Source organism: Copadichromis virginalis, linkage group LG12 (assembly GCF_057382275.1).
Source record: "Copadichromis virginalis isolate Kocher_CV1m ecotype Utaka linkage group LG12, C_Virginalis_male_GT1.1, whole genome shotgun sequence".
Classification (NCBI taxonomy): Eukaryota; Metazoa; Chordata; class Actinopteri; order Cichliformes; family Cichlidae; genus Copadichromis; species Copadichromis virginalis.
Window position 1 is genome coordinate 9,251,900 of NC_140629.1, and position 12,129 is coordinate 9,264,028.

At 38.5% G+C, this 12,129-nt stretch overlaps 1 protein-coding gene across 1 annotated transcript in view; it reads right to left on the reverse strand.

Annotated features, from left to right (window-relative positions):
* Positions 1–12,129, reverse strand: part of LOC146696505 (lysyl oxidase homolog 2B-like) — a 48,197-nt gene that overhangs the window by 21,807 nt on the left and 14,261 nt on the right. The window contains exons 4-5 of the mRNA XM_085474623.1: positions 7,099–7,310; positions 2,663–2,879 (exon numbers count right to left, since the gene is read on the reverse strand). Of these exons, the coding sequence (XP_085330749.1) occupies positions 2,663–2,879; positions 7,099–7,310 (429 nt within the window). The remainder of the gene's footprint in view (positions 1–2,662; positions 2,880–7,098; positions 7,311–12,129) is intronic.

Below are 12,129 nucleotides of genomic sequence, written 5' to 3' on the forward strand. Positions count from 1 at the left end.
AAAGTAAGACAGTTATATTAAAATGGGTTTCCTGCACTAAAAACTTAAAAGAGGTTTTGAAAGAACAAAGAAAACCAAATAAATATACAGAAAATACAAAACTATTCTCTTAAAAGTAAATAGTACATAGAAAATGAGCTGCCTTGGTGGAAGTTTGCGCTTGTGGAGTGCTTTTGTTTATTTTTGTTTTGTTTTTCAAATTTTTAAACTTGGGTTTAAGGATATAATTCTTTTGAGTCAGATCTGCAGAGTGTGTTGGACCATTTGGATCATGATGTCAGGGACACCACTCCCATCCATCCACCATCTGTGGAACGTGACAGGATGCCTGCAAGCTCCGACCTCACATTAGACCATGAATGAAGCCACGCAGAGATAAATTCTTCTTGGCTTACTGTCAAACTAAGCTAAGAAGAATTCATGACCCCTGACATCTTAAGAGGGTGCGAGTGAGAAAATGGGCTTCTTTACCTACTGTTGAGGTCAGATGTCAGAGTGAGGACAAGAACGACCTCTGCAGAGCTGGCAGGGATTCAAGTGTTCAAAATGAAAAGCTACTGTGGAGGATGAACAAACTGAAAGCCACGTGGTCGAAACAGTCTTGCTGTGGATTATTTTCTAATTTAAATGCATTGATTTTCTACACATGGTCGAAAGTGTAAATGCCCAAGTTTACACCCTGACCTAACTGAATATTTAAAGCAGCCTCCGCTGCCGCAAAGATGTCGGATGGTTGGATCATCAGAGGACCACAAACCTAACCCTAGCCCTAATTCTGTCTAGGCAATCAGAATATCAAATTTGTGTTTTAATTAAATTGTTCTCCCGAGGCTTGGCAATCAGGGAACACACTCATTTTAACTCAACACACATCAAAAACCATTTACATTTTTCCCCAAAAACTCATATTTGCCTTTCCCTTGGGGTAGAATTAGTATTCTCAGCCCTAAACTCTAACACTGAGTCCATACTCTCAGAATATGTTTTTGGCTCATGTGCCCCTAACAGAGTTGTTACTGGGGGTACTTATAACCCCAAACGATAAATCTTTCACTATAACGTTAGCTAAAAAACCACTGCAAGTTTAGTATTTTTTTTATATGTCACTTTTATATGTCACTTCAAATGTGGAAGAATCATATAGCCACATAGAAGGGCTTTCCTGCACTTTCCTGTGTGTGTATGAATCACTAGTACTGAGGACACAGCTGAAAAACTCATACACTGACCCGAAACACCAACAACTGTAAAATGATGGTTTGAATGCAGGAGTAACTGTTTTAGTAAGCGATGATGGCACAACAACCAAAACTATTCTGCAAGTCAAGAACCAGCAATGGCAGAGGCCTTTCTACCCCACAGTAGAGCAGGGCGACATGACCAAAAATATTTATCACGATATACATTTGAAAATTTGTGATAACGATATATATTATTTTTAAGAAAGTGCCCTATGTCTTCATCATAAAAATGGGATGTGTCGGTGATTTCCCATGATACACCTATTCACTAACTTAGTTGAAATTCGACTTTCCTTAATCTTGCTGACAGAGACAAAAAGAAAAGAACAGCAAACGGCTATAGTGAACATCAAAATTAACACTGTCGTGAGGCCATGAAGTTAAAGTCAGCAGTATTATGTCTAAAACGTAAGGTGTGAGGTGAAATCCTCTCTAACAACAGCTCGTAGCTGAAATGTTGTGGCCGAAATCTCCAACTGTGGCAGATTTGAGATATTTTCAAATATAATCTTATCTGCAAGCAGAGGAGTTTGGAGCTTCAACAGACTTTTACTACAGATGGCAGTGATGGAGTAGGAATGAACATTAAGGTTTAAAAAAATCATTTATGAGGATGGAAACACATTTTGACTTTATCTGCTTGCTTTCTATGAATGTTGTCAAATAGCAGTAAATATAAATCTAATTTTTGCGTGTTTTCGAGAGAACTCCACAGGGCAGCTCTAACCCTGTGAGTAAAGAGTGCATCTGCTCAGCTGTCCCTGCTGCAAGACAAAAGATTTGTAGCCAAAGCATCAGAAAGAAAAAGATTACATTTTCCATTTTAGATTCTTACATCTGAGCAGAGAATGAATCACGCCTTCAGGAAACAGTGATTAGCCTTTGTGAATTACATTTAGAATTCATGAAGTCAGCCTGAGCACTCACTTATGCTACTACACAGTGCTTTTGGGGAGGGCTTGTTTGAGTCATATCCTTATCGTCCTGAATTTCTTAGAGAATAAAATTTAAATAAAGTATGAAAACTACCCCAAAGATACAGCCTTACTAATTCTGGGTCTTATACTTAAAGAAAGAATAATAGTTGACACTGGTGCTGCTGTTCTTTCCCTGCCCTGAGAGTTTTACAAGACTGGGCCATTTTTTAAACTCTGAGATGACAGTAACTAATTTTGACAAAGGCATTTCCAAAGCAGCTCCAGCTGCAGTTCACCAAGCGACATGGAGCCATCCTTGCTTAACATCGAACCAAAACATTTCATGCATTCACCCTCTATATCAGAGCCAGTGAACCGAGCTGAACTCGAGCAGCTATTTCCTATGTCAGCTTTGTTTACCATTTCAGTTTGTTCACACCATTCATGCAGCACCCACTTATCGTTACATCGCTTGTTGTACTGACACAATGTGGGGTTTTTTACCTCTTGTCGGAAGGCCTTCCTAAATCCCATCATGAGTGTTGGGGCAAAGTCTTTACCAGGCACGCAGCTCACCACCACAGGCAATCCTCTAGGGCAGGTCCCATTGGACTTCTCCAGTACAGCCTGGCCCAGTTTACAGCTGGACAAGTGTGCTTCATTGCCAGTGCAGTTGACAGAGTAGTCCCAGTATGTGGGCTTTCTCCTGCGAGCAAACATCCTGCACAGATAAAGGAGATGAGAAGAATTTTCAACTAGGTATAACACAATGTTACTACTTCTGTCTTATTTGAGAGCATTGAGCTGCACTACTCAAGATTTTTATATAAACAACAGGTGCAATAACAATCTGTGATAAGGGAGGTGTTACAGTCACAAAGAATTAACAGCCATCTCCACAGTTCACTGAAGTTCCACTGTACATGTTCGTGTCACTATCTGCTTATTAAAACATGACATATCTACATACTACTGCCAGGTGCAAGGCCATGACTGCCCACCGTATACATCCAACCACTGAAGAATCGTCAAGACAGTTTCTGTAGGTGGTATGACCTGAAGTTGTAAAGTTGAAAGTCTGAGGTGTACAAAGCAAACAGGAATGGAGACAGCACAGTTTGCTACTGTAGCTAGTCACTAATCTGAGATGGTTGAGGTGTTTACTGACATTTCTTGTAGCTTCTCTCAGCAGCAGCAGCGGCAACTGAATCAGGTTAAATACAGTCTATGCAGCCTATGTGAAAGACCAGATTACAACAGGACAGACAGCGTTTAGTTTTCATTTGCTGCTGGCGAGAAGGAAAGTCCAAAGGAGCAGCCCAAAGATGAGCTTTGCCTCTAAAGCAATTTGAACACATATGCGATGAATATCAGTGCTGCCTTAAAGGACTAACGATTTAATAAAGTAGTTGTCCTAAAGCTGTGAAAGTTTACTTTCATAAAATCTCATTAAAAAGGGTCATTGTCAAGTTACGATTTTCAAGACTTAATTAACGTTAAGGTTAATGTCATCCTTCACTACAACTTTTCAACCCCAAATTAATTATTATGTTTGCAGTGAATAAACAAATGGTTTTTTTATGTCTCGTGATTTAATTACAATGATTAATAACTCAGCTTGTGCAAATAGCAGACTTCTGTGTTGTAAAACAGTTTTATAAAGTCACTATCTATATACAAAGTGGACACTGAACATGAACCAAACTAGGAGTAAAGTCAGACTATTGATTCATTTCATCCTGTTCTCGCTCTTAAGATTAGGATAAATGTTTAAAATGTTGCATGTTCTTATCTCCTGCCCTAATATTAACCATGGGAGACCTAAGTTGTCATTGGTGACAACCCCGAAGACTAAACAATCTTCCTTAGTGTCATCTTTAGACATACTAAACGCAAGAGAAAAGTTTCTAGACATTAGTTCTTACAATGTCTTGATGAATCATCCAGGTAAGTACGTCGCAGAAAGTTGATTATTTTCATCATTTATTAATTCATTTATTCACTCTATGAAGAAGTCAACAGGATGAGTGACTAAACAGTTCTACCACTGAAAACGCACCATCAAGAATCAACTTTCTGGAATTTACTTACTTGGATGATTGAACATGCATCAAGACATTGTAAGATCTAATGTCTAAGAACTTTTCAAGAGATTAAGCATGCAGCCCTTTGTTCTTTCAATTTCCATGTTCATTGTCAAATAATTTAGAATATAAGTTAACTTACAGATCTAGCAGTTACTCAATCATTTTTGTGTGCAACAACGTTATAGCCTCAAGTCAGTTTTAACTGCTGTCTCAAGTCCCTAGTGGGGGTACTCCCCTTATAGCTTTTTAATAAGGTGTGCATTTTATAATCTTTTGATCTATAATACTAATGCCAAGCTGTTCTGCTAAGTCACAATAACCAGAAACCAACAATGTACTATTTACTATTTTAGTACTATGTACTATTTAACTCAATAATGTTCCAGGTCAAAACACTGAATATGTACTGTTTTATAACTTTATAAATTCACTTTTTACATTTCATGAAGACGCTATTGTGAAAATCTCAAGCCAATAGGACAAAAGACAAATTCAGGATTATGAAACTGTCACATTTATTTTATAATGCCAGCCTGTGAAAGTACACTGTGGCCAAAGCAGGCTGACACGTAGATAGAAAGTTAGGAAGCTGCTGCACTCTGCTTTGGTTACCTAAAGCAGAGGGGAGACTTCCAACTCAGCCAGACAGTAAATTTAAGGTTAACTTGAGTGCCTGAAGTTTTGTGGTACACCATGATTAACTTGTGGCCATTTGGCCTAATGTCAGCAAGATTTAGATTTCTCAGCAGTTCCTCGCACACTGCAAAACTTTTTTGTAATGCACCTATACTGAAAATACAGGAGTCAGGCACGAATTTTGCTGTAAAAGGCCTGTAATGTCAGGAATGTAATGGGACACACATTAGAGGATTAAAGATTATTCCATTGTTTACAATGCTTGGTCCTGGCACATTGCAATACAATGCCTAAACTGCAATACTGAACATTAAGCTTTGATATATCTATTATAGGTGTGAAAACAGAATATTTAACAGGGACATGTCGTGCTTTTCTGAATTTCATTTACTATATACAGTTTTTAAGGAAGGTGTTATGGAGAGATTTCACAAGATCTCAGCCTGTTCTGAACTCATTAACAATGCTGCAGTTCACATTTGTGAATTTTAACATTGCTAATGAGCAGAGAGTTCCCAGAAGCAGCTGTCCACATTTTAGCCTTTGCTGTTAAGGATGGGTTAGGGTTGTTTAGTGGGTTGTTGGACTGACCATTGGTATAGTTTGGATGATGGAAGTGCACAAGCAGTTGACATCCAGCCTCTGTTTGTGTTTGTAGCCTTTCAAGGTTTCCAAAAGCCAGCCAGTCACATAGTAGTATAGGCTGATTACTACATAGGCTGACTGTAGGGGGTGGTGTGTGGATTGAGGAAGGTTAGAGAGAGGAGAGCAGATATATATAATCTGAACAGCCAGAAAACTGGCAAGTTTTCTTTATCTCTATTTCATGCAAATGAGAACCCAGGAAAATAATATATATGATTTTCTTTATTATCATATATATTATTAGTTTTAATCAAAATTACTAAAAAGTATGGGCCAGATTATTTGTATGTGCCATGGCTGATAATAAACCAGCTGACTCAATTGTTGCATCTGTACTTTTTGCATTTGGAGTATATGTGGTTGAAACACAACGCTGAATGAACTGCAAATCATTTCCTGGGTTTGGCTTTGGGCGTTTTGCTTTCTTTCTTGATAATTACTGGAAAATTTTAGGTGTTGTAATAGAGATGCACAATAAAGCTGCAAGGAGCAGAGGTAGTGATGGTAGATGAGTTAAAATACCTGGGGTCAACCATCCAAAGCAACCAGCAGAGTACAAGAGAGGTGAGGAAGACATTGCAGGTAGGGTGGAGTGGATGGAGATGGGTGTCAGGGTTGATTTGTGACAGAAGGACAGCAGTAAGACAGGAGTTCGAGCTGGAGATGTCAAAGGTGAAGATGCTAAGATTTTCTTTGAGAGCACCAGGACCACCAGAGGGATAGCTCAGGTCAAAAAGTTTGGAGACAAAGTTAAAGAGAAAAGGCTGAGATGATACATTGGCAGAGGAGGTATATTTAATGTATTGGACCAAGGATGTTGAATATGGAGATGTCAGGCAGGAGAAAAAAGGGAGTGAACACAAAAAATCCATGAGGGACGATATACAGAGGATGGTGTGACAGAGCAGGATGCTAAGGATAGAGTGACATGAAGGCAGATGATCTGTTGTGTTGACCCGTAAGGGGAGCAGCAGAAAGAAGAAGATAAAGATACACAATCCACAAAGATTTCAGTAAGAACCTGAAATTTATCAAGCCTCCGCAGAAGTCTAACCCAGTCGGTGTACTGAGCTGCCAGAGTAATGAAGTGATTGAGGTTAGTCACTCATGTTGGATTTGGTCAAACACTGTAATGATGATGTATTCATTTGAATTTTTTCAGCCCCCCTTCCACGTTGCTGTACTCTACAGTTTGAGACTTAGATGAATTTCGCAGCAGTGATCTGCACGTGCTGGTTGAGAAATCTACCAAATCTATATATATGTAATTATATATATTTTTCATCCATGTGAGGCACCGAGGGGAGTTTGCTAAAGATGTAATTACCAATTTGTGGCACAGAAAAAAAGAGGAAAAAAAAATTAGGATTTGCCATCTGTCATCCAGTCTCCTGCAGATGCATTTTTTTTCTGTACCCAACAAAACACCCACTGAGTCACAGCATTGAAACAGTAGCCACATTATTCTGACATACCTTTTAATATCCTGAATTTCTATATAAGTGCCCTTTAGTCATTTAAAGTTTAAACTCTGCTCTGCTCTTTGAACCACCCAGGACCACACATACTCACTTGTAGACTCTGGGATTGTACTTCCTCTCCCCGGGGAAGCCAAACATGCCACAGATCACTCTGCTGTTAAACTGGGTCCAGTCTTTGTTACAGATCTGCTTCCATTTGCCACCATCTTTGACCTCCACGTAGCCTTCCATCACAGGGATCCGCTTACGGTAGGATGACAGAATGGCTCGAATCTGCACATCCTCTACATGAATGTCAAGATTCTGTAGACAATATATTGAGAAACAACATTTAAAAAGCAAACAAACAAAAAATAAATAAATAAAAGCACAAAAAAAGCAAAAACAATCTTTCTTTTTAAACAGCAACTTGCACTTTTCTTTATGCTAAAGTTTGGGCCTTGTGGGCATGTAACATATGTTGTTGATTTTTGAAGTGGAAAGATGCAACAGCCACAGTAAACACACATTCGAAAGCTTTTTCCCAAATGTATTGTAACTTTTCTTTCATGGAATTATCAGCACTCCCAGCAAAAGCTTACATTATTGACTAAACCACCATGCATAGACCCACAGAGACACATCTCTGCCCAAAAACTAACTTCCAGATCTCAGCAATATATAATGATAGCCTATACACTGTGTAAGCTAATTCGTTAATTTAGCTTCCTGTTAGTAGGGGGGTTTGCAACCAAATAGAATTTGCTATGTAATCAAATCACATGGTAACGATTTCCCATGAGAGTGCAGTCTCTATTTCAGAATGAAAATGAAGATGGTGCAGTGAGCATACAGCTTGCTGAATACAAATAAAGTTAGCCACAGGTTAGCTAAAGCTCACTGCTAACTGACGATCTGTTTGCCTGTCTTTACATAGCTCAGTTAAGCGCCAGCAATGTAAAGCTGGGTCTTTATTTTGCCATCAAAGTCATAATGTTATACATTCGCAATGAATATTCAGAATACTGGAAGCAGACCTTTTCAATATATCAGCCACCAGAATGAGATATGCAACACATTCAATTCAATTTATTTAAAAAGCACCAAATCACCACAACATTTGCCTCAAGTTTCATTTTGTCGTAAGTTAAAGACCCTTACAATAATAGAAAGAAAACCCCAATAATCAAACAACCATCTGTGGGAAGGAAAAACGTCTTTTTAACAGGAAGAAGCAGAAGTCTAGCAAAACCAGGCCCAAGAAGAGGCAGCCATCTGCCGTGACCAGTTGGGGATACTTCAAACACTAGATCATAAACAATACTTGTGAACGATAACACTTATTTGCAGATTACAGTATCACAGGCAACTGAGGAACTGAGATACCAAACAGATTTCAGATGCTAACTTCTGCTCTTATTTTTCACAGTTCCTTAAATGTTGGTTCTTAATAATTTTGGTCAATGGAAATTACCCTGTTTAGTGGACACCAAGGTTTGAGACTGGAAAGTGACACAAACACAGCCTATGGGTTCACAAGCTAGTTTACTCCTAGTACTGGTCCCAAGTCCCCAAAAATGGAAAGCCTTTATCACAAAGGGCTTCCATTGTAAAATCTTTGCCAAATACGCTTCATCCATGCACCACATGATCCATCTGCTGTGGCAACTTGACAGGAAATGAGAGAGAAGCCAGATGTATCATATAGAGGACCACAAGGTTGGTGAGTGTTACTACAAGGTTAGAATAGTCAGAAAAATGTCATTGCACAGAAAAAAACCCAACTTTTTTTTTTTTTTGCCAAAAAAGACTTCAATAGTGTAACCCAAGCTATATACCACATCTGTCTTGAAATAGCTATTCCTGTGTTACATTATGCATAATCAAAGACTCTTACCCCCTGTACAGCTGCTCAGCAGTGCTCTGTCTGCACTGGTTATAAATCTTCCTCAAACTGCACAAACATTTTTACAGTGAATTATCTTATTAAGCCTAATCACCGTGGCCGACTGCCTTCTTACAGGTTTTTCTGGCTTTAGAAGCCAAAGGCATCAAAGGGTTTCTATGGCAAAATGTGCAACATGTTTTAGCCTGTCCCAGTTAAATCCACAAACACCATACTGTACACATGCAGGAGGAAGCAATTAACAAACTGCTACTTCTTTCCAGATGCCTCATGTCTACATGATCATCAGCCACAGGCCCTAGCAGTTTAGTTTCGGGCAGTACCACACTAGCTTAGACAAAACATCATGTCATTTAATGTTGGTTTCCTTAAGTATTTTATTTAAGGAGGCTTTTTCTGTCATGCATAAATAGAGAGCAGCATAGTCATGCACATGTAACTGTTGATATGAGATCGTTTTAAAGGCTATGACCCAGTCCAAAAGCAGTGCTGCTTTAGAGGAGCATAGTTTCTGAGACTAAAGAAGGCCAGTCTTGTCAGGTGCATGAGAAAAAGCAAGCTTCTTGTTTTCATTTGGTGAAAAGTACTTGAATTGCAGAGTAATGTCAATTGGAAATTAAATGTGTGCTTTAACTTTGGGTTTGGATCGTGCCATGCTTGGATCGCGTGCACAAATGTATCAATGACCATAGGAAAGAATGTATGCTTGAATGTGTGTACGTATGTTGGGGGATATGTACGTATCTTTAACATTTGGAAATATGATTGTTATCCAAAATTGTGAATCTTTTTTTTTTTGACTGTATGTTTTAAAAAGTAGCTCCATCTCTGCAGCTACTGGGCTTTTTAGAAGCTTTCAGTTTTCATTTTACAGCCTACTTTTACCTTCACTGTCATTATTTCTGCTCCCTACAGGGAAAGGCTGCTGTTTCCATCTGTTTCCAAAAGCTCTTATTACTATACTCTACTTGCTTTTCACCAAATGGCCAACAGGCAGAGTTAGCAATTAGCTGGCAAACATAGTGTTTCTAGTTGCTAAGGAGATTTTTTTTTTTTTATCAGGAAAATAGAGTGAATATTGGTCCCTCAAACTACCAAATCAGAGGTGTATACACTCTGACTATACTCTGGTACACAACTAGGTTGTGTCTTGGGAGATGGTTGAAAAATCTCACATAGAATAAGGATGTAGTCAGGATGTAGGATAAAGTAACAAACCTCTCATAGATTTGTGGCACTAAATCTGTGAGCTAATGTTAACGTTCCCAAACATAGCTTTGTACACACAGATCTTTATTTCATTTTTTAATTATACTTCAAATATTCCACACTATAGCTTTTGTTTATGTGACAGGAACCCTTCCTTATATCTTATCTCAACAGTGCATTGTTCTACATTTGCCTTTATTCTCCTGACTATAACAAAAAGTTCTATCATGGAAATAAATAAGTTGTTCATTTTAGATGAGGATTTCAATTTATTACCTTAGGGATGACCATATAAAATTATAATCTTCACTATTCTATTTCAGCAGGAAAATATGTATGTCTGATACCTTTTTCCTATTCCACATCTCCACCAATGGCCAAAATTGAAGTAGATTTATCTGCCATGTCAAAGTCATTCAACATAGAAACATTAGTTCCCCACATTTATTTATTTCAAAGGCAGAACTTCCTCCCAGGCAACAGCTGTGCCTTGATAAAACAGTGCCAAGGCTAGAGAGGTGACTTAAGGATAAACAGGGACTGAATGAGTACAGCCTGCATTTTTTTGCTTTGTAAAACAGAAAACAAACCATTCTGCACAGTAAAGATTTTACTGAAATCTGCAAAAGTGAATGCTGCATCATGAAAATGAAAATCAAAACAAATACAAAACAAATGGACCTTGTGATTTGGTACTATAAAATGAATCTGAAATAAATTATATTAGGTTAATACATTTATTTTACTAGAGACTGAAGCTAAAAGCATGAAAGAGAAAGTCAAATGTCATGATACACATTATTTCCGATCGGGATAATACAAAGAGAGCCCGGCTATGCTGAACTTGTTTCACCGTATGCCCTCATGGACGGTTGTGCTGACAGAGACAAGCAACATTCATAGAAGGTGAAGATGTGGAAATTATTTTGGTTCAAATGGAACTCCATACTGTTTACATTTGCGACTGCACCTGAAGAAACGTCCAAAGTTTCCATGACCAATTTAATTGCTTTCCACCATCGTTTGTAACTTCAACAGATCTGTGACGAATGATTGATTTGTATGCATTCAAGGATCCCCTGAACGTCTAAGCAGAATACACAGTGCCCTGAAACCCCGCAGGCAGTGAAAGACTGTCAAAAATCATCTCTTCTTTTTTCTTTAGAGATTAAATAAACATCTTACTATCCCATAAACCAAACCAACATTTTTGTGCTACGTGACAGTTTGAGCTAAGGGGAGGGAGTTCAGTCTGGCTGGAAGGAGAGCATGTTGCTTAACTCAACAGACTGCTCTTATACACGGCCAAGAATAACCTAGACATCAAATAATGATAAAGGACGGTTTCCTCAATTAGTACTTGCCTCCAAGGAAGGGCAGATGCCGCCAGAGTGAAAGCTACAAATCACTGTTCTGCCTATACTCCATTTACTCCTAAAGATAACCACATTAATCACTCTGCTCCGAGGCACTGATGTCTCAGCTTCAGAGGACATAAAACTGCATAAAGCCTGAAATCATGAAACAAGATAATGACTGGAAATGTGGCGATGGTGACCTTGTCTGGGTGTAGTGGATACACAGTACATGACTGGTTTGTGGTTATGCAAAAAAACTAATTGGGATTCATATGAGCGAGTAAATAGAGGCTAAACTAAACTTTTAGACAAGACACGGAGGCACTGAGAAAGATCACTATGAACACAAGAGGAGATTTTTAACATGTGTGTCTTGTGTTGTTCCTCTCAGGGGAAAAAGACCTGTCATGACGTTTTGCTTGTGCAAGAGAAAAAGCACACAGATGGAACTGTCATTAGTTGGATAAGCTGTACAGGAAACATGATTCACAGAGGCTACTTTGAGGTTTTCCACTGCATTTTTTTGTATTTATTACTATAACATTTCTTGACTAAAAATGCTAATAACATTGCTATTCTCTGGGCTTGTAATCTTAAGAAGGAAGTCATTTTTCTTACCATTTGCTATTCCCTTAGCAGCTTTCATGTGACATAGCAAAGGAATGATACA